At 40.8% G+C, this 22,579-nt stretch overlaps 1 protein-coding gene across 1 annotated transcript in view; it reads left to right on the plus strand.

Annotated features, from left to right (window-relative positions):
• The first annotated feature begins 2,280 nt into the window (after positions 1 to 2,280).
• Positions 2,281 to 22,579, plus strand: part of chrna8 (cholinergic receptor, nicotinic, alpha 8) — a 68,074-nt gene continuing 47,775 nt past the window's right edge. Inside the window, exon 1 of the mRNA XM_031293602.2 lies at positions 2,281 to 2,514. Coding sequence (XP_031149462.1) covers positions 2,445 to 2,514 — 70 coding nt within the window. The 5' untranslated portion in view covers positions 2,281 to 2,444. The remainder of the gene's footprint in view (positions 2,515 to 22,579) is intronic.

Genomic DNA, 22,579 nt, shown 5'->3' on the forward strand with positions numbered 1-22,579 from the left:
AGTGTTTTAAAAATAGCTATTTTGAGGCTAGCATAAAAGTGCCCCTAGCACTCCCATTCAAAAGGCCATTTGACCGAAAAACGAGAATACGGTAAATCTTAAAAGTGACGCTTCCGTCCTAAATATGCTTTTAAACGAAAGTTTGACTCAGGTACATTCACAAAAAGACCCTAGGTTGCATTTTGGCGAGAGTTACGCTTTAACATGTTGTTTGTAAGAATTTACACAATAAAGTTGTGGAAAAAAAATGAAAATACTGGGACGCAACCGGCCCATTCCGAACAGGCACACGCTCCAAATGGGCACTGCACTAGTACAAGCTAATGAGGCTTCACACTGACTCTCACACATACACTACACACAATAATACTCCATCTCATGTCATGGTGGTGTAAAGTGTGCAGCCCTGAAGATGTTTCCCTTTCCACTGACAGCACCACACTGAAGCTCAGGCTGTCTCGTTAGAGGTAATTATGGGATATAATTTGCTTTAACAACTGGCCAAATGCACCGAAATTTACCACATTGGACTGCTGCCATGCTGAATAAAGATGTGCTCAGTGGTGCATGCTAACATGGCATCATTTTCTGACTTGATTCCTCATCTGCACAGCTGCTGCACAGAAATGCTTGTAACTCAAAATAGCAACATATGATGTCCTCTTTATAAATGTACTGTAGGCCTATACCAGCTGAGAGTTAGGGTTAGTAATACTAAAATAAGGTTTGAGCAGAATTCCAAGGTGTTTAAAAGAATTGTAAAAAGCTGCATATAGTATGTAACAAGTCACAAGTAAATGAGGTGCAAACAGGCACATATATTTAAAGCTAGGCCCCAATTCAAGAGAGAACAAAATAATAATGTGCAGCAGTGGTGTAGTCTAATGTATTGTGGTGTATATTGGCCAGAATCTGCATTTGGGGGAGGGGGGGGCTATCTCATAGTGGGGCGGTCAGGGTGTCCTTCCCCAGGGAAGTTTTGAGCATCAACAACTTAATTTCCTGTATTCGGCTACACTTTTATGCACCAATTTACGGGGAAAATACCTTTATTCAGCCTATGTGAAGAAGAAAAACACAGATGACAATTCAAATGTATCAAAAATAGGAAGTATGTTGTTGCATGTCATTGGGCATTTTTAAGTGGGTATATGGAAATCCTAGAGCTTTCTTAGTGGGTATACGCGTATACCTGCGTATCACGTAGACTACGCCACTGATGTGCAGATGGTTTGGGATCAACTTTTTTTGGCCACATGCTGAGATTGATGGCTTTCAAAACTGTGAAAATCAACAAAAAAATCTAAATTGCGGTAATACACACTTGTGCTAAACCCAGCCTACTCCATGTGTATATGAAGACCTACCTCACCTTCCCTATATAAATTATCACGAATTCTTTATGATGTCAAAGCAATGGATGGGTCCAACACCAACATGTAGACATGTTCCTATTGGCTGGTAGAAAACACAAGTTAATAACTGGAGGAAAGAGTCTAAGATCCCACAGGTGATGCATGTGACAGCGAGAAGGTAGATTACGGAGACTGGAGGGGGGGGGCAGTATGGGAGGATGAGGAAAGAGGACAGGGAGCAGAACAGCATTTAGAAGAAAAACAGGAGAGGGAGAGAGTACTGTGCTAACTGTGTAAAAGTGTCTGACACTGCTTGCAAAAAAGGAAAAGGCTGCTAAAAGAGACTGAATTTGAAGTAGCCTATAGAAAGATCAGGGTCCTACCTGAAATTAATTTGTGCACTTTTTAAAGGACGTTCTTTGTTGTTGCTCAGTTGCATTAGACTATAGGAGGAAAAGAGGACACTGATGAGGTAGAGACAGATGATCACTGTATCTATATGTAAGGTTGGAAGCGAGATCATGTTGACTACACCTGCTGATCAAGTGCACTATTGAGCATGCGCCAAACAAGGCTTAAACAAATTTGTAATGAAAGATTTGCATGAGTAAAACAAAAAGTTTTCAGATGTGTCCCTCACACATCATGTCGCCCTCTGTTTGGAATTCCTGCGTGCGTGTTCATCTTTCCTTTAGTCATCATCACCCATAAAGCAGATGAGGCTGTGCCCGAAATGACTGGAGGGGACACGAAGTTGACGGCATTACGCACTACCCACTCACCATAGACAGGTGGCTGTCATCATCACCGCGCACGGATAGGACAGGGAACACGCAGAGGACACGCACGACATGTTTGATATAAGAATACAGCTGAGCGCAGAGAGGGGAGAAGAGAGTGGTATCCAAAGTGACTTTTGAGGAGACAGACACATCGGGTGTGTGTACGAGAGAGAGAGAGAGAGAGAGAGAGAGAGAGAGAGAGAGAGAGAGAGAGAGAGAGATCACCAGCAGTCTGACAAAGCTGCACGTTACCTCGAAGTTTGACATCCCCAGCGGGCTACAGACGGAGTTGTGCTCCGCCGCTGCCATGGAGCCTCGGAAGTGTACTGGATCTGTATTGATTGGAGTTTACCTGTGGGCGACATTCTGCTGTCAAGGTGGGTCACCGATGGAGCCTTCATTCTGTTTTCTGTCTGTCAAAGGATGCAAAAAACAAAGAAAAGAAAAAGATGCAGCCAATGCACCTTCTTTTTTTTTGTCATTTCAGCGTCATTTTTCAAAAATATAGAAAAATATATGATATTATTTATTTAGAAAGGCAATTTAAAGGAGAGCTCAAAGCGACCTAATCAGCTTCTTACATCCAACAGTTTATATTTGAGTTAGAGTATGTTAAGGCTGCTGAATCCATTAAGATCACCCCAGTTTAATACATTGCTGTATTGCTACATTTGCAAGCGTGAAGCGCGTGCATCAGCGTGTTCGTGCGAGCCTTTTTTTAATAGTCCGACAACATCTGGCCCAGAATAAGGAGGGCGTTCCGGCGATGATGCACGAAACCCATCGGGCCGTTCATCCCCTTCAGTGTAATCTGCAGCTAAAGGATTGTTAACTGCGTGACTATATTGGAGCAGAGCCACAGGACCCCCAGAGGAGGTTAAATCTCTGTAATATGGATATTTTTTTCTTTAATGTACACGTCTTAATCATGCAATCATGTTTTACAGATTGGATCTTCTTTTTTGGCACCTTTGCTCTGGCTGACTGAAGTAGAGGAAGTGTAAAACAAAGACGTTTTTGACATAAAGGCACATCACATATCCTTTGTTTCTTTACCTATAAGCTCCAACATGAACACAGGTGAGGCTATAAGTAACGAGGCTCCACTCTGAGTATGTGGCCTCACATATTCTTCCAATAGAAGTAACTCAGTAAACAGGTGCTCAGCATACGGTGTAATGGCTAGAGTAGCCTGCATAGTTGTTCCTTGACAACATGTCACTCTGCTAAATAAATTCAAGAGCAGCTGCACAGACACCAAAATGAATGGATGAAGTCCTTATAAGATCCCTAATCACCATCTGTCAACATATTTGATCCTTCAGGGAAAATGACTGGAGTGCAAAGTACCAAGTAGATCTTTTGTACCACTAGAAATTCTCTGACATTTAGAGGACTTAAGCTCTTCCATAAGTACAAGGTGGCACAAATGCAGTCTGGATACAGTTTGGCCGTTGCTCTCTGAACATGTGATTATCTAAATCTTTAGTTGGCTTGCAGATGTTTTCAACAGCGGTTGCTAATGAGAGTTTTTACTGTTCACACCGCTCGTACAGGAGCTTTGGACCGCTGGTAGGAGGAGGTTTTCAGGCCGTGGCGGAGGGGAATGCTGGTGTAGAGCGGAGAGAGTGACTGAGAAAGAGGCTGACAAGAACAAATCTTGGAATGGATTTTAGTCGTTGGACTAAAAGGATGCAATAGAAGGCTGCAAGACACATGCCGATCTGGCCTTCTTGCTTTTGGACTAGTAAGTAATATTAGCTATGTGTTGTCGTTGCACTTGCTTGATGTTTGGCTGTGCTAGCAACGTTGTCGAATCGCTACTTTAAAAAAAATCCCAAACAGCGTTGTATAAGTAAAATGCACAAAACTGTAGGGGTGAAACATCGCAAAAAACAAAACAATGTTATGCAATGTTGCTTGGTGCATTGAAGTCCACCTCGTACACTCTGAAAACTGCTGAAAAAAGGTTTTAACTGAAAATTGAATTGAATCGTGACCTTAAAATCGAAAGTGAAATCAAATTGTAGATTTGGAAAATCGTGACACCCCCATGCGGTACATTACCTCCTCAGCACCAAACGGGATACAGACAAAGCTAGTGAACATAGTGGAGCATTTAGGAGCTAAAGAGTCAAATATTTCCTTCAGGAGTTGGTGGAGACCAAAAACAGAGATAAAAGGAGAGTGAATATTGAACTCATCAAGTGGCCAGAAACATGACTTCAAATATATGAATAATAATAAATTGAATTTATAAAGCGCTTTTCACAAACTCAAAGTCGCTTAATGATAATGTTGCTCTGCTGGATGTGTTGGATGTGTTTTGCAACAGGTAAGGGAACTTTTTTCTAAAAAAACAAATAATGCTGTAACACAGCATAAATAGATAATTCTTGTATATTTGAGGCAAATTTGTAGGCAGGAAAACTTGCATCGTGCCGTGACTACTCTGCATTTAAGAATGATGTTTATGTGTACACTGAAATGATGAAAACAGACTTCCACATGCAATCAAAGTGACCTTGTTTGATATTCTTGAGGAAGATAAGTCAACCCAATATATTCTTCTTTGCATCTCAGATTCTGGATATGTATTGATCTCATACATATCTGTGAACCAGCTGCTTTAATGTGATCGATTTTAAACTTGGCAAAGTTTCCTCAATGTTAAGACTGTCTGTTAATCAATATTTAATATGTCTCTGTGGTGGGATAGTTATTGTGAGTGTTCTTGAGAATTCCTTTATCAGATTGCAGCTTAGACTCTACGGGTACATTTCTATAGCTATGCATTGGAAGAAGAAACATTAAAGATGAACAGTATAATAACACATAGTAAAATATACCCATAGTAAATATTGACAGTGACAGTACACATTTACAGTATTTTTCTCCATGTGCTATTCATTTTGACTAACTGTCTGGAAACCAAACTGCCTCTTGGGGACATTAAACATTGACTCTACTCTGGCATTGTCCTTCTAATGTCCCTAGTGTAAAGTTAATATTGCTGCGAGCAGCAAGCTGTTAGGGGTTTCCTTCTGGCCCTTGAAAGCTCCAATATTTCAATTCAATTTGGTGCACACTAAAATGGGAAAAGCCCAGATTAGGATTTTGCTTACAGGTGTAAAACTTTGTATATTCTTCTATACAGTAGCTGCTTTCTACTAACCTGCAGGAAAGCTATTGGTAGGCTATGTTACATTTTATGATTTTAGATCATACAGTGTGTGTGTGTGTAAGCTGTGGTCAGCCAATCAAAATAGTTCATGTGTAATAATATTTAATGCTGGTAAAGTGTGACGTGTTTGTCTTACAGCAGTGTCTTAGTGCTCCAGTATTTACTGGCTCCATGGTTCTCCTACTGGCAGTTCACATGTTAACTTGTCGATGCATTACTACACTAATTACACTAATTGCTTTTAGCCTATAGGGAATGTGCGCTCCATAGACACTTTATGAGGAACACATCATTGATGCAAATAAGTCATTCCTCTAGAAACAGAGGCATTGTGTAAATAAGTAATAAATAAGCACTGTATGTGTCTTGTGAATAAAAAAACGTACAGTATGTATGAGCAGGATATGTTTCAGATATAAATTTCACATATAAATATCACATCACATATTTAGAGACTGTGGACCTTTTTCCAATTTAAATGTTTGTTTTTATTTTACTCTGAAAATGAACCAAAGAAGCACTCCATCCATTTTTAACATCAAGATTGGTACTGGTCATGGTTAGTACCACTCGGCCTGTGAAAACAGTAAACAGTATAATGTCTCATGTGACTCTGGAGAAAATAACTGTGATGAAGTGATTGAACTTATAATAGAAAGACTATGTTGCAAACTGGAGGTTTGGAGTTTGAAAGATGTGGATGTGGGTCTAATAAAAGAAAAAAAAAAAACTATCCATTTGCATTGTTGGAAATGTAGGATGCATAGTTTTTGGAGCCTGACCCATACGAGGGACTAAAAGTCGAGATATGGCAGCCTTTACTTATCGATTCTGTCCATTCTTTCACAAGTATCACACAAGTCCACCACCTTTATGGAAGTGACATAGTCAATTGCTACCCCTTTAAGACATGCATTGAGATTGTTGTAATAACATTGTGTGATTATTCCCAAATTGTATTAAATCAAATATATCCACAAAGCAAAAAGGACATCTTTGAATTTCTGTGAACTGTTCCCATGAGATTTGGATTTATGCCTGGGGATACTTCAGGTCAAACCTGTGGCAGGTTTTGTCTCAATTAATTGTTATTTGTCATTGCCTGTGACATCAAAAATGAGCACACCGTGGACACTAAGTCTGTAAACATTATTTTAAAAGCAGCAAATCCTTTCAAGGCTGAATGACTCAAAGTGAATTGCCTGTGTGTCTACTGCTGCAGCAATAAACACCCTTTTTATTTCTGTACAACACAACTGAGCTTTAATGATTGAGGATTGAATAAGGCTCCCAGTGGGCTCTGAAATGGAAATATGAGAGGTCTCTAATGCAATGAGAGAGATATACGGTAGCCATTTGAAATTGATAGATGCTTCAGGCTACGTTAGGGCTCTGTCTCTGTTGGTATGTTCAGTGTATCTATTGATGTTCTGGATCATGGAGCAAATCAGTAAGCGCTGGGTGTATTGCAGAAAATTGAAAGAACATTTGCAATTCTGGGAGATGGAACATAGGATTGAAGTGGTATTATGGGTTGGCTGTGGAAGACTGGAGCAGGATTTCTTTATGTTAGAGGTCAACCCCTATCTCCTAAAGAAATCCTGTTCCTATACAACGAAACTGCATTCTTAATTACGTTTCAAGGGGAATGTATTTTCCGGCGCACATTGTGAAATGGTCACTGTTTTGAACACATGGTTAACGTGAATTGAAACAAAACTATTTGGTTAAGTTTGGAAAAAGATGGGAGTTTGGGTTAAAATAAGTATGTACGGTTGATGCAGTTAAGTGTAGCCGAAAAAAGGTGACTTTGAGCCGGGTACAGGGTACGGGTAAGGGACAGTTACCTTTTGCCACAAAAAGTTGACTGTCATGTGGTTAGAAAAATAAAAATTACGGTTTGGGTAAAACATCGGTCCCATAATGGATTACTCCCGAGACACCCGAGACCTTTACTTCTTCTGGGACAAGAACTCTGCTCCCCTGCTTGAAAGCCCTGTGTTACCCACCACGGCTTTCTCCCTACGTGGATTTTCAAGGTTCCCGAACCAAAATCCAAACCATGATCTTTTACTAAACTTGCCAAGTAGTTTTGTTGCATAAACCTAAGAGTTCTCTCTTACACCAGCCCGATAATCGGGCGTCGGGCCGTCTGGCGAGGTCCGTGACTCGTGTCTGTTCTGTGTGTCCCGTACCGTCGGCCGTCCGAGGAGCCGTTGGCATTCATTTGGGCCGATCCGACATGTTCAGTCGGGGACAGGGCAGTCGGGACTCACCCGGAAATGGGGAGCGGATGAGCCGCTCAAAATCAGACGAAAATCTTTTAAACTGACCTTTGTCAATCTGAAATGAAGACAGATTCAGCAACTGCATGGCCTATTTCTCGCTTAAAATGTTTTCAGAAACACTTTTCGGTGAACTATTTTAGTACAATATGAGATCGTATTCTGAACAAGCCGCCATGACAGTCTGGCTGTGAATTTCCGGAGAAAAAAGAACCACGTGACGCGTTCATCCAATCAGCTGCCGGTTTTCATTTTCTGGGAAATAATCAGACTGTTAATGGAAATAATACAGAGCAGCGGCGCCTGCTGCTATGGAGACGTATTACGTTTCGCGCAGAGCGTACGCTCAAGTCGGCGTCGCCTCAGTGTGTTCTGAGGCATTTTTTGGACCTCGGGACCCGACTGATCAGTCCAACTGGCTTTACTGCTGACGGTCGGCCCGTCTGGTTGGTGTGTCAGGGCCTTAAGAAGATTCCTATCAGAAAGCCCTGAAGGCTAACTTCGCCCATGTGCTCTTTTATTTACTCTGGCAGATGCATCTAGTCCCCCTCCCATTCAGACAGATTTTCATCCAACTAGGACTTGGCCGGGCCAATCACAATCGTTTATTTCATATGCGGTGGATTTAATACGATGACTGACAACTTGTGGAGCCTTCATGCTTTATGGAAAATATGTGATGATGGAAATTTTGGTTGCGCCGGGGACGCTACGGCAAGCATAAACCTAGCTTTGGAAAGAGGGAAGCTGATAATGCATTTTTCGAAAACAACCAAGATGGCTGACTATTTTTTTTAATTCTGATGGCAAAAACAGAGGCAGACTTTACCACTAGGCAAAGGTCAGCGATTGCCTTGGGCCCCGAACTACCAGGGCCCCCATTAACACCTATTAAACTTATGGTTAAGATTGTTTCTTACTCTTCAACTAATAATAATGTCATTCTAAAAATCCATATGCTAAAATGCATGGAATGTCCACCACTGTTGATTCTACATCATCACGCTTTAGTCTGTAGTCTGCGATTTGTCCATCGCTCTGTATCACATTTTCGTTGCTCTAATTGGTTGAAGGCATATCTTATCGCACCCAGAGGCATTTTGGTCTACGGCCGTTAATAACACCCCTTGGAAATCAAAAATGTACTCAGAGGTACCACATTAACTGGGCATTTGTAATTTGGTCTGGCCGAATCGGGCTAGATTTCAGTGATTTTTCTAGCAACAATGCCAAACATTTAAAGATCCCATTTGTGTTTGTGATATCTCCACTGCTTTCTTTGTCCTACATTTTAGTAAATTAAATATGTACTGATGTTTTATAGACAAAATGATTCATTGAGAAACCAATCGTCAGATGAATCAATAATAAAGATAATTGTAAGTTGCAGCGTGACACTGCACTAAGGTGACTTACCAGTCACTGCCTTCCCTTAACCAAAACAGTGTGATGTATTCATTTTGCAGTTATTTTGTAGTGGTGCTTTGAGCATTATGTTGATTTTCAGCAGAGTCCTGTTCTTGAAAACCGCATCCTCCTTTAGAACAATTAAGATAAGATAAAATCAGAGTTTATAGATCCCCAGAGGGGAAATCCACATCCAGCAGCACAATAAATAGTCTTAAGAGTAAGGAAACAGATACAAATCTATTTAAAATGAATAGATTTAACAAAATAAGAAATGAAGAAAACATTCAAAAGCCAATATACATTATATATAATACATTCCAATGCCTATACTCAAATAATGTAACTCCACAGGCCACATTATTGGTAATCAAACCATCCTCTAAGATCACAGCTTAACAATCATGGAAAAGTGAGTACATCAGTGAAATCTGAGAATCTATACATTTGGACTAGGTAGGAGTGGAGAATTTAGTTCATTGATTGAGCCATTAGTGGCTGCTATACACACATATCAATAGACTCAAAAGGAGAGGAGGTGTGAAAGCAGGAGTGAAGGAGTAAGAGACTTTTTTCCTGTTAAAGGAGAACACCGGGCAATTTTTACGTTAATCTTGATCGCTATAAATTTAAAGTACTGTCGATAGCAAAAAAACAAACAAACAGAATCGGTCCTAGCAAACTGGAGTTGCTGCAGCTAATGCCCATAGCTCCCAGTTAGCTAAAACGGCAGTTTTGGGGGCATATTCTAAAGAGTGTCTGTCTTTGTGCCTCTTAAAAGACACAAAATGCAATTATAATGTCTGTGCAACATGAACAGGGCTCTTATATGACAACAAGATGCGTTATCAACTCAGACATCTTGCCACTAGCTCGTCCTGCTAGCTGCCAGCTGCTAGCTGCCAGCTGCTAGCTGCCAGCTGCCAGCTGCCAGCTGCCAGCTGCTAGCTGCTGTCCGGGAGGCGAGTTTTTTTTTTTGCAGGATGGTAGGGGAGGACTCATGAATATTCATTAGGGAACTCATCCCTGATTGGCTAACCCTGACATTCTTACCCTAACTATAACCAATCCCACTCCTCTTGCCTAAACATAACCAATCCCACCAGAGCAGGCAACGAGTACTAGCCATTCAGAGGGAGAGTAGGGCGGGTTCTTCCCCTACCATCCTGCAAAAAAAATGTACGTGTCCGGCGTTCAGCCAGGCTTCTGTGGTAATAATCACGCATCAGTTCCGTGTGTATTTGTAGCTCATCTATTGTGTGTGACATCGATCTGGTGTTGGTGAGTAGGAGTCTTGGCAGTGGCGATTTGTGTGGTAGTTTCCTTTTCCTCATCTAATTGACTGTCAATCTGTCTGTCCCTCGATTCATCCGTATGCTATTATATTTTCTCATTTGTCTTGTCAGTCAATTATTGTAAAAAAAAAAAAAAAATAGGGTTAGGAAATAGCTAATTTCGCACTTGCCAACTCCATCGTGGAGATTTAGAACCCACAGAGTCTGGCACAAAACCCTGTATCGAGGCAAGCAGGGCCCAAAAAAACTTCAGTTTTACATAAATCATATCTAACTGAGTCCAAGCCACAATTAAAATAGCACCCAAGTTGAATAATACAGCTAGAATTTATAACCCCTTTCAACACCTTTGATGAATAACTTTGATGACAGACTGTGACGAGTTCCCCCTACTAATGTTTTCACAAGGTATAGGGTTGGTTAAAGGCTTTTCAGATGAAAGCGCTGCCATTTTAAAACGGCATTGTTTTTTTATTTTAGAGACACACCACAATACATGGCTTGACTTTGCAAAAAATATAGAAGCTCTGTCTTACAGCAGCTTTAAGTGCTTATTGATCCACACAACATACACCTTTAGTATTTCAAAAATACTTCAGGTTTAATGTGACATGTGAAAAACACAAAAACATATCCTCAAAACCAAAACAAGAGGCTACATGTTATGCACATAGAAAGATCATGTTACAGCGCCCCCTCTGTAGCGTTAAAAGCACTGTTACATCTAGTATTTTCTTGAGATTGATTATTTATATTGGTCAAATGGAAAGCTGGTTTCTTTGCTGCAAGTTTGTCAAATTATATTGATCTGTACTGCTTTATCTTAGTTTTAATATAATAATAATAATAATAATAATATTTGATTCTATTTTCGATTCGGAGTAAAGATACCAACAGCCAGTATTTTGTGTTTATAACTAAAGTCTTTAAAGAATCACTTAAGGCCGGCCACACACTGGCTGCGTCGCGTGAGCGTGGCGTTTCTGTTGCGTGTCAGCTGCGTGGCGGCTGCGTGGCGTTTTTACACACCAGAAACATGTCTGACGCGGCGCTGCTGCTGCTAGCCTTGTCTGTACACATGTATGTTTCCCATTGATTTACTGCACTCAAGTAGTATACTTCATGTTAAACATAAATATATACTGATTTGATAACAGCAAAGACAACGTCGGCAGTATTGACGGCAAAATTGGCTACAGAATATTTCGTTCTGTATTGACAGGTGCAATATTTGAAAATCAATAATTATTTATTATTATTTTTTTAAATTACATTGTATCTGCATTTATGTCAAAACCTAGAGACTTTCAAACATCAACATGTAATTTATTAATATGTATTTATGTCAAAATGACATAGAAATATCTTTTCGTATTCTACTTTGCCTGAAAACGCTTCCAACACGCTTGCGTGTTGCGTGAAAAATAGTTGTCGGTTCTATTTCTAGCATGCATGTGTTTTCGGCGTGGCTCGAGCCGCGGCTGAGACGTTAACATGGGAGCCGAAATAAAAACGGACACGCCACGCAGCTGACACGCTCACGCCACGCAGCCAGTGTGTGGCCGGCCTAACACCAGGCAGAAAAACAGTTCTTTACTGCTCTCCTGGTTAAAGGTTTCAGGTCTGTTTCGCCTCTGATCTCATCACTGATGGGTGTGGTTGGATGTGGTTAGAAGTGTGCTCTGTTGCACCTGTAATCACACCCAGCAGCAGTGTTGTGATGTACTGACACACCCTGGAGTACACTTGTACACCACAACAGCAAGGTGAGCAGTCAAACCACTGGAGGTCAGCAATTACAAGATTTCCATGGGGTGTTAAGCTACACTTTAAATTTCAAAGTGTCAAAGTATATTTTGTGTACATTAAAAGGCACTGAGTGACATTTATTTTCATCTAAATTTTAAATAAAGTATAATACAGTACATGCAAAGGAATGCACTATTACGAGCTTAATAAGCCTGTGTAAATACAAACATACAGCATATATTAAAAAGAAGAGGGCAAACAGAGAGAGTAAGTAAGAGAGACATTACATAACTACTGAACTACTCACATAAAGCATCACATATGGGACACTGTAGGGTAAACATGCAGCCCTCAGGGAGCAGCCCAGATGCAAGCCAAAGCCCAGTCTACAGTAATAACACAGATTCACAGACACACTGCCTGAGGAGGCACTGGATAGTCATCACAACTAACTAACAACATGCTGTATGTACCTGTGCAGTCTACTGTACCTGTTAGTGGCTCAGTCTGTCCAAAGAGGTTTAAGAGATGTCTCTCTTCCTGAAGCAATAATAATAATAATAATAATAATAATAATAATAATAATAATAATAATACTTTATTTATACGGAATAAAAACTTTTCAAAACAAAGTGCTTTATTTTGTTGAGCCAGAAGTAAAACATTTCAGGACTGCAATGAGGAAAAAATAAAATGGAATTGAATACACAATAATAATAAGATGAAAAACAATAACATTAATAAATAATAAAAAGATAAGACATTTTGAAAATAAAACAGTGTGCTTGCATTAATACACAAGCTTTTTTTTAAAGATCTTTTTTTTTTTTAAGTGATTTAAAGATGTCAGTGATTCTGCAGCCTCAGCTGTTCAGGCAGGGAGTTCCAGAGCTGAGAGGGCCCTGACTGCAAAAGCTAGTCACCTTTAGTCTTGAGCCGGGACTTAGGAAAAGCCAGCAGAGCCCTGCCTGAGGATCTGAGGCTGCACTGCTGCCAGACTAGGCGTCAGAAAGTGTTTGGTGTTTTAAGCCTCCAACGTCGTCTTCCAGGCAGCGCTGCATGGAAGGCACTAGGGATAGGCAAGGGTTAGGGTTAGGTGCCTTGAAGTCGACGGTCGCAACGCTGCCTTGAAGTCAACGGTGGGGGCTTAAAACACCATCGAGCGCGTCAGAATGAAGTGACTGAGGGGGCTGTTACAAATTGTGAGGGGGAAATGTTTTCATAAAATAAAATTAATTGATTTGCAATAGCCTCATGAAGACTTAGTAACAACAACAACATGAGGCTACTGTTTCAAAATCAAAGAATACATTTCTTAATTAGAGCACTCACATAAGAACATAGCACCAGAAATGTTTTTTGCACTTAAAGATTCTCTGTCAAAAGCAGCAGGGGGAGGTGCGTATAACAGCAGTTTGTGGCTTGCAGCTCTCTCACAGGCGATTTGTTAACATTAGTTGATTTACATTAAATGTTCTTCCAGCTTATTTTTTATCATGTCGTGTGTGTGTGTGTGTGTGTGTGTGTGTGTATATGTGTGTGTGTGTGTGTGTGTGTGTGCATGCACCTCCTACACACAACTAACAGAGCTGTCCGTGGTCTTGAAACAACAGCCAGTGGTTCCGAAAGCTTTTCTGCACAGCCTCCCTTTTGTAGATAAAATTTTGTATAGGTAATCTTTAAATCTAAAACTTACTGGTAAGTGAAGAGAGGTCAAAACACAGCTGACATGATCTTGTCTTCTAGTTTAAAGCTGAGCAGCTGGGCTTTGTGCCAGCTAAAGGCGTGAGATAATTTTTGTCTTAACCCTGAATACAGTGCATTGCAATAACGTAACCGAGATGATATAAAAGCCTGAATCGTCTTCGCGAGAGGTCGAGAAAGAAAAGACCTGACGCCCCTCAGCTGATAAAAACACGATTGTCAAATATTGCAGCATGTTTCTGTCTGCAGGTTTGACATGTGTAGAAAGGGAGCCAAGATGTTTTTGAAAAATTGGAGGACCACAAATATTTTTTTCAGATTTGTTTCATTCAGCTGGAGAAAAAGGGAGATTGAGCATTTGCTAATAATAATAAGATAATAACTAATGTGATTCTTCAGAAAGAAGGACGTACTCTGTGTATTTCTCTGCTTGAACCCTACAAAACAAATTGTTCAGAACTTACTGTACTTGACTGTAACATCTTCTGTCTCACGGACAGGAGGTACAGAATGTTTGCTGCAGAGTTTTGCTACTTAAAAGACAAGAAAATTGATTGTAGAAAAGTGATAGATCTGGTATTTGTTGCAAACAATGGAAACACTTAGGTAGGAATAGGGGATTGACTTAATTAAATGTGGGCTACTATTATAGATTAACTGTATCTCAGTAGAACTGCAAAGAATAATCCATTAATTGGTTAGTTCGTTAGTCAACTATTAAATAAACCCCTTACTATTTTGATAATCGATTAAGCAGCTTTATTAATGTTTTATGAAAAAAGGAAGAATTCTCTGATTCCAGATTCTTAAATGTGAATATTTACTCCTTTAATATCTTTGACTTTTGGACAAAACAAGACAGTTAAGGGCATCATCTTGGGCTTTGGGAAACACTGATAGACATTTGTCAACATTTCCTGATTTCATAGACCAAACAATTAATTGATGAATCGAGAAAATAATCGACAGATTAATAGGCTATGAAAATAATCATTAGTTGCAGCCCAATATCCCAGGTTGCTACCGATTCAGGGATGTGTTTATTTTCTTAGAGTGACACTGTGACAGGGCTCTTTACTGTTAAGCCCAACTCTGTTCAGCTTGTTTTGGCTCTGCTTGCTCCACTCCATCGACTTTTAGCACTTTTGCTGGCTGCCACTCTCACCCATTATGCAGATTTGCTGTCACGCCAAGATTTAGGGGTGCCCCATCTGACACTCGCCAACAACCTCACACACAAACACAACGAGCTGTATTTGTTTATTTTTGCCTCATTAGCTAATTAGTCATCGACTCAGTCACTGTGGATGCAATCACGTCTTAGCTGTCACTCTGTGATTGCTGGAATGTGTTGAGACAACATCTAATTTGGACAAGGGTCACTGGGGAGATGCAGGCTGAGACCTTTTCAGTTCTGGCTGAGATGAGACACTGAAGGATGAGGGAGTCTGGAGGTTTTGTAAATGTGGTGCTGTTGGCATCCCTGACATGAGAGAAGAAGCTGTTCCTCCCAAGTTTCAGAGGGTGTGGGTGGGTAATTCAAAGCCACTGTGTTTAGAATTTGTATGTGATTATAGCATCTTTCAAATTATCCCTCCTATTTAGCATGTATAAGCAAAACTAACACACTATAATGTAGCTGTAAGCTGATACAAGGACATTTTTAAGTGTTTATCAATGTACAGTGCTTTTCAACAATTGAAGGTTCTACTATGAAGACACAAGTTAAAATAATTACAACTGTGTTTTACTACATTGTCACTCATCTGTTTATACACCATCCTTCACACAGAGGAAGTTTTTAAAAAGCATATTAATAAATGCTCATATTTGCTTACTACATTATAGTGTGTTATAAATCATTTACAGGTATTAAATGTTTATAGACTGCTTATAAATGTTGGGTAGTGTTACCATCAAAACTAAAACTATGGCATTTGGGTCAACACATCAGTTAAACGCAGAGCAGAAACTGAAGGTGCATGTGGAGAATGTGCCTGTTGAGCAAGCTCAACAAATTACACTTCTCTATAATCGCTGGATGGTAAATGATCATGTTTAAAGCACATTGACATGTTTGTGACTAAGTAGGGGTGCTCCAAGTTTCTAGGTGGTCATTAGTCTCATCACATCTGGATTACTGTTCAGTGGATTGGGTACGATTCGGGAATGGTGGTTGGAAATGGTAAACCAACAGCAGCCTCCCATGTTAAAATCCAATGCTCCATCCATCCTTCCTCTTCTGCTCCCATCATTACTACGGCCACTAGTGGGCTTTGCCACTTCAATGTAAATGTTGTGTTGTGGCACTTGCTGTAAAGATTAATGCGTTTGTTCTTCTTGTGAGGACAGTTTCTGATGGTGGTAAATGTATTTTACCATAACTGCAAACAACTGCATTGAACTACTGTAATATATAGTGTTTAACAGTGTATAACACTGTTTTTAATGTACTGGTTTTACTGTGCATGTAAAGTGCTATATCAATTAAAGGAACACACAGACTTATTGGGACTTTAGCTTACTCACCGTAACCCCCAGAGTTAGACAAGTCCGTACATACCCTTCTCGTCTCCGTGTGTGTTGTAACTCTGTCCGACGGCTCCACCGGTAGCTTAGCCTAGCACGGATCCTGAAGGTAATTGGTTCCAACTAGCCTACTGCTCCGAATAAGTGACAAAATAACGCCAACATTTTCCTATTTACATGTTGTGATTTGTATAGTCACAGCGTGTACAAATAACAAGGTCACATGAGACACAGCCATCTTCTAACCGTATATAAACTGGGAACTATATTCACAGAAAGGCAAAGCATTGCTACTCTCTGCTCGGGGCTTCTCAGGTGCTGCAAGCATATCACTCTGCCCAAGTAGCAGAAGTAGCACTGCTTCTGAGAATATAGTTCCCAGTTTATATACGGTTAGAAGATGTCTGTGTACACACTGTGACTATACAAATCACAACATGTAAATAGGAAAATGTTGGCGTTATTTTGTCACTCATTCGGAGCAGTAGGCTAGATGGAGCCGGTTACCTTCAGGATCCGTGCTAGGCTAAGCTACCAGTGGAGCCGTTGGACAGAGTTACAACACGCACGGAGATGAGAAGGGTATTCAATTCAATTCAATTCAATTTTATTTATAGTATCAAATCATAACAAGAGTTATCTCGAGACACTTTACAGATAGAGTAAGTCTAGACCACACTCTATAAAGCCCCAACAATTCCAATAGTTCCCCCAAGAGCAAGCATTAGCAGTGGCTATTGCGACAGTGGCGAGGAAAAACTCCCTTTTAGGAAGAAACCTCGGCAGACCCAGACTCTTGGTGGGCGGTGTCTGACGGTTGGGGTTATGACGGTACAGGATGTAGCGTGGCACAGCAGAGCATGGGTGGACGCGGTGGACACAGCAGGACGTAGCCGGGCATTGCAGGGAATCGTAGAGCGTAGCAGGGTGTAGCAGGTCCATAGCCACAGCTGCACCCAAGACCCAGATCTTGGTGTCACCCTAATCCGAGGCGATGTTCTGGGCGAAGAAGAAACATAAGGACTCCGGGGAGTAAACTCCCCAGAGCTAGGTGAGTAACAAGCACTTCTGAGACAGGATGTGCATAAAAGGAAACAAAAGAAAAGAGCGTGTCATAAGAAGGAACTTCCTCGGCAGTCTAGAATTATAATAGCATAACTGGGAGAGGCACTATATTATTGATTATACGATAGGTAAATCTGATGACTGTAAAGAGAAGCAGAGAAAAGCAGGGGTGCTGTGTCTGCAGCTATGCACCCTGCCCCGCCGGTCTAGGCGTTCACTGCAACTCCTCACTCCCTAACTATAAGCTTTATCAAAGAGGAGAGTTTTCAGTTTAGTCTTAAATGTAGCGACGGTGTCTGCCCCCCGAACCCAGACTGGGAGCTGGTTCCACAGGAGAGGAGCCTGATAGCTGAAGGCTCTGCCTCCCATTCTACTTTTAGAGACTCTAGGAACCACAAGTAACTCTGCATTCTGGGAGCGTAGTGCTCTAGTGGGACAATAAGGTACTAAGAGGTCCTCAAGATATGAAGGAGCTTGACCATTTAGAGCTTTATAGGTCAGAAGAAGGATTTTAAATTCAATCCTGGATTTTACAGGAAGCCAATGGAGAGAAGCTAATACAGGAGAAATATGATCTCTTTTCTTAGTTCTTGTCAGAACACGCGCTGCAGCATTCTGGATCAGCTGGAGAGTCCTAAGAGTTTTATTTGAGCATCCTGATAATAAGGAATTACAGTAGTCCAGCCTGGAAGTAACGAATGCATGGACTAGTTTTTCTGCATCGTTTTGAGACAGGATGTTCCTAATTTTAGCAATGTTACGAAGGTGAAAAAAGGCTGTTCTAGAGGTTTGTTTTAGATGGGCGTTAAAGGATAGATCCTGATCAAAAACGACTCCTAGATTTCTGACAGTAGTGCTGGATGCCAGGGCAATGCCATCCAGAGTAATTATATCTTCGGCTACTGAGGTTAGTAGGTGTTTCTGGCCCAGCACAATAACTTCGGTTTTGTTTGAGTTTAACATCAGGAAATTGTAGGCCATCCATGATTTTATATCTTTAATGCATGCTTGAAGTTTAGCTAGCTGGCTGGTTTCGTCTGGCTTGATTGACAGATATAATTGGGTGTCATCCGCATAACAGTGAAAGTTAATTGATTGTTTCCTAATAATATTGCCTAGAGGAAGCATATATAAGGAGAATAGAATTGGTCCAAGCACTGAGCCTTGAGGAACGCCAAGGTTAATTTTAGCGTAATTGGAGGGTTTATTGTTAACATTAACAAATTGCGATCGATCAGAGAAGTAGGACTTAAACCAGTTTAGTGCGATTCCTTTAATGCCAACTAAATGTTCCAGTCTCTGTAAGAGGATGGTATGGTCAATAGTATCGAATGCAGCACTAAGATCTAATAAGACACGTATGGAGACAAGTCCTTTGTCTGATGCAGTTAGAAGGTCGTTAGTAATTTTCACCAGTGCCGTCTCTGTGCTATGATGCTTTCTAAATCCTGACTGAAAGTCCTCAAATAAGCTATTGCTATGTAGAAAATCACATAACTGATTAGCGACTACTTTCTCAAGGATCTTGGAGAGAAAGGGAAGGTTAGATATAGGTCTATAGTTGGCTAAGACCTCAGGATCGAGGGTGGGTTTTTTCAGTAGAGGTTTTATCACAGCTACTTTAAATGACTGCGGTACATAACCTGTCAATAAAGACATATTTATCATATCTAGCAATGAAGTGTTAACCACGGGTAACGCTTCTTTAAGTAGCCTCGTAGGGATGGGGTCCAAGAGACAGGTAGATGGGTTTGCTGAAGAGACCTTTAGCATTAATTGTTGAGGGTTTATAGGATAAAAGCAATCTAAGTATATGTCAGGTCTAGTCGTTCTTTCTAGCAGTTAAAGGTGACTCATTAGAGGTTGGGGGCAAGAGGTGATGAATAGTATCTCTAATTGTTATAATTTTATCGTTAAAGAAACTCATGAAGTCATCACTACTCAGAGCTATAGGAATAGATGGCTCAATAGAGCTGTGGCTATCTGTCAGCCTGGCTACAGTGCTGAAAAGAAACCTTGGGTTGTTCTTATTTTCTTCTATTAGTGATGAATAGTAGTCTGATCTGGCCTTTCTTAGGGTCTTCCTATAGGTTTTCAGACTGTCTTGCCACTCTAAACGAGATTCTTCCAGTTTGGTGGAACGCCATTTACTTTCAAGTTTGCGCGAGATTTGCTTTAATTTACGAGTTTGGGAGTTATACCAAGGTGCTAGTTTCCTTTGCTTCATCGTCTTCTTTTTAAGGGGAGCAACAGAGTCTAAAGTAGTCCGTAGGCAGGCCGTAGCACCGTCTATGAAATTATCAATTTGAGAGGGACTAAAGTTTACATAAAGATCGTCTGTTATATTAAAGCACGGTAATGAGTTTAGTGCTGTTGGAATATATTCCTTAAATTTAGCTATAGCACTGTCAGATAGGTTTCTAGCGTAGAAGCTTTTATCTAATTTCGTATAATCGGGTAGTAAGAATTCGAAAGTTATTAATAAGTGGTCTGATAATAAAGGATTTTGCGGGAATACTATTACATCTTCAATTTTGATGCCATATGCCAGCACAAGGTCAAGGGTGTGGTTAAAACAGTGCGTGGCCTCGTGCACACTCTGACTGAAACCAATAGAATCTAGCAGTGAATTGAAAGCAGTACTAAGGCTATTGCTGTCAACGTCCACATGGATATTAAAATCACCTACAATAAGTACTTTGTCTGATTTTAGGACTACACATGATAAAAACTCTGAGAATTCCGATAAAAATTCAGAATATGGACCTGGTGCTCGGTAGACAACAACAAATATAATAGGCTGTACTGTTTTCCATGTTGGATGCTGAAGATTAAGAACGAGATTTTCAAAAGAGTTATAATTTAGTTTAGGTTTAGGATTAATTAACAGGTTTGAGTCAAATATGGCTGCAACTCCTCCTCCTCGGCCTGAGCCTCTAGAAATTTGAGTATTAATATGAGTGGGAGGAGTGGCTTCATTTAGACTGACATACTCTTCATGGCCCAGCCATGTTTCAGTTAGACAGAATAGATCAATTTGATTATCGGATATCAATTCGTTTACTAGTATTGCTTTAGAAGACAGAGATCTGATATTTAGTAGACCGCATCTAATTTTCCTATCCTGTTCTATCATTGCAGTGGTAGTTGTAATTCCAATTAGGTTGTTAAGTATTGCCCCTCTTTTGGTTACCTGTGATTTAACTGATCTGAGTCGAGTTACAGACACTGTCTCATTTTTTGGGGCAGGTTGTGGCTGACGTGAACTGGATGCTAAATTGACTATGTTTGCAGTCAACTTCTTATTACTTAGGGGATTCAACACGTTGTATGGTCTATTGTTGATTATAACTGGAATAGTACTAGTACTACATGTTACCCTGCAGAAAACATTTTCAGATTCATTCACTTGTAAAGTGCCATTAGGATCAATACCTGGGGGGCATGAATCTGTGATATTTTCAACAGAATGTCAATACTTAACTTTCAGTGTGGTCGTTATGTTGTCAGATAGCAGCCTGGCTCCATGTCGGTTTGGGTGGAGACCATCATGTTTCAGCAGGCTGGGCCTTTCCCAGAAACAGTCGAAGTTGTCGACATAGGGTGTATGTATGGACTTATCTAACTCTGGGGGATACGGTGAATAAGCTAAAGTCCCAATAAGTCGGCGTGTTTAAATGTATTGTTGTTGTTGTTGTTGTTGTTGTTGTTGTTATTATTATTATAAAGCAAGAATATATTATAGATCCCAGACGAAGGGCGAGACTCAGAGAAAAAGTCGCAATTAAAAACAACACGGACAGCGCCATGGATTTATCAATACACAGTAAAGGCGCTGACACACCAACCTGATTATCGGCCATCTGTAAGGCTGGCGAGGTCAGTGACTCGAGTCTGTTCGGTGTGTTTCGTGCCGTCGTCAGTCGGAGGAGCCGCCGACTTTAATTTGGGCCGATTTGACTTGTTGAATCTATGTGAACTATTTTTGTAAAATACGAGATCGTATTCCGAATGAGCCGCCATTATGGTCGGCTTTGAAATTCGGGAGAAGCCAGACCCATGTGACGCCTTCGTGATTTCTAGTTTTCATTTTTTGGGCAACAATACAGATTAGCGCCGCCTGCTGTTATGGAGGCGTATTACGTCTCGCGCACGCGCAGAACGTACGCTCAAGTCAGTGTCGCTTCTGTGTGTTCCGAGGCACTTTTTGGACTGACGGGAGCCGACTGATCAGTCTGACTGCCTTTTCTGCCGGCGGTCGGCCGTCGGGTTGGTGAGTCAGAGCCTTAAAGGAGAAATCCGGCCAATTTTTACATTAATCTTGATCGCTATAAATATGCGTGTACTTTCGATTGAAAAAACCCCGACCCGAATCGGTGCAGGCAACACGGAGTAGATGCAGCTACGTGTATAAGCTTCCACTTAGCTAAAACGGCAGTTGTTGGGGCAAGTTTTAGAGTGCCTTTGTGCCTCTTAACAGACATAAAATGCAATTAAAATGTCTGTGCAACATGAACAGGGCCCTTACGTGACAATAGCATGCGTTTTCAACTCAGACATTGTTTAAATTCACCTACCCTGGTCCCTGTCTCGATCCTGCCGGTAGCTGGTAGCTGCTAGTTGCTAGCTGCTAGCTGGTAGCTGATAGCTACTAGCTGCAAGTACAAAGTACACGCATATTTATAGCGATCAAGATTAACGTAAAAATTGGCCGGAATTCTCCTTTAAGTTTACTGATGTTTCAGAGCCATGGTCGGGGCCATAGCCTCTAACTTGCACAGACCTCAGTCAGATAAAGGACCAATGAGTCAGGCAGACTAGACTAACATATTCAACTAAACAACCCGTCCCTGCTCTCTCTCTGCTACGAGGGGATGGAGATGGGGGATGGAGGGTTAACAAGGGACATGCATTTTGGTCATTTTGCTAACACGGGGGATGGCATCCCCCCTCATATCACTTACTGCTTCCATGTAATGTTTTGTCTGCACATGTAATTCAGGAACCATGTCGAAGTGTCCTTTGGCAAGACACTGAACCCTGAATTGCTGCCGATGCTGCGATAGGTGTGCGAATGTGTGTGAATGGTTATCTGGTGGCACCTTGTATGGCAGCCTCGGCCACAGTGTATAAATATGTGTGTGAATGGTGCCTGTACTGTGTAAAGCGATTTGAGTAGTCGTTAAGACTAGAAAAGCTCTATATAAATGCAGTCCATTTACAT

Source organism: Sander lucioperca, chromosome 4, assembly GCF_008315115.2.
Source record: "Sander lucioperca isolate FBNREF2018 chromosome 4, SLUC_FBN_1.2, whole genome shotgun sequence".
In the NCBI taxonomy this organism is placed as follows: domain Eukaryota; kingdom Metazoa; phylum Chordata; class Actinopteri; order Perciformes; family Percidae; genus Sander; species Sander lucioperca.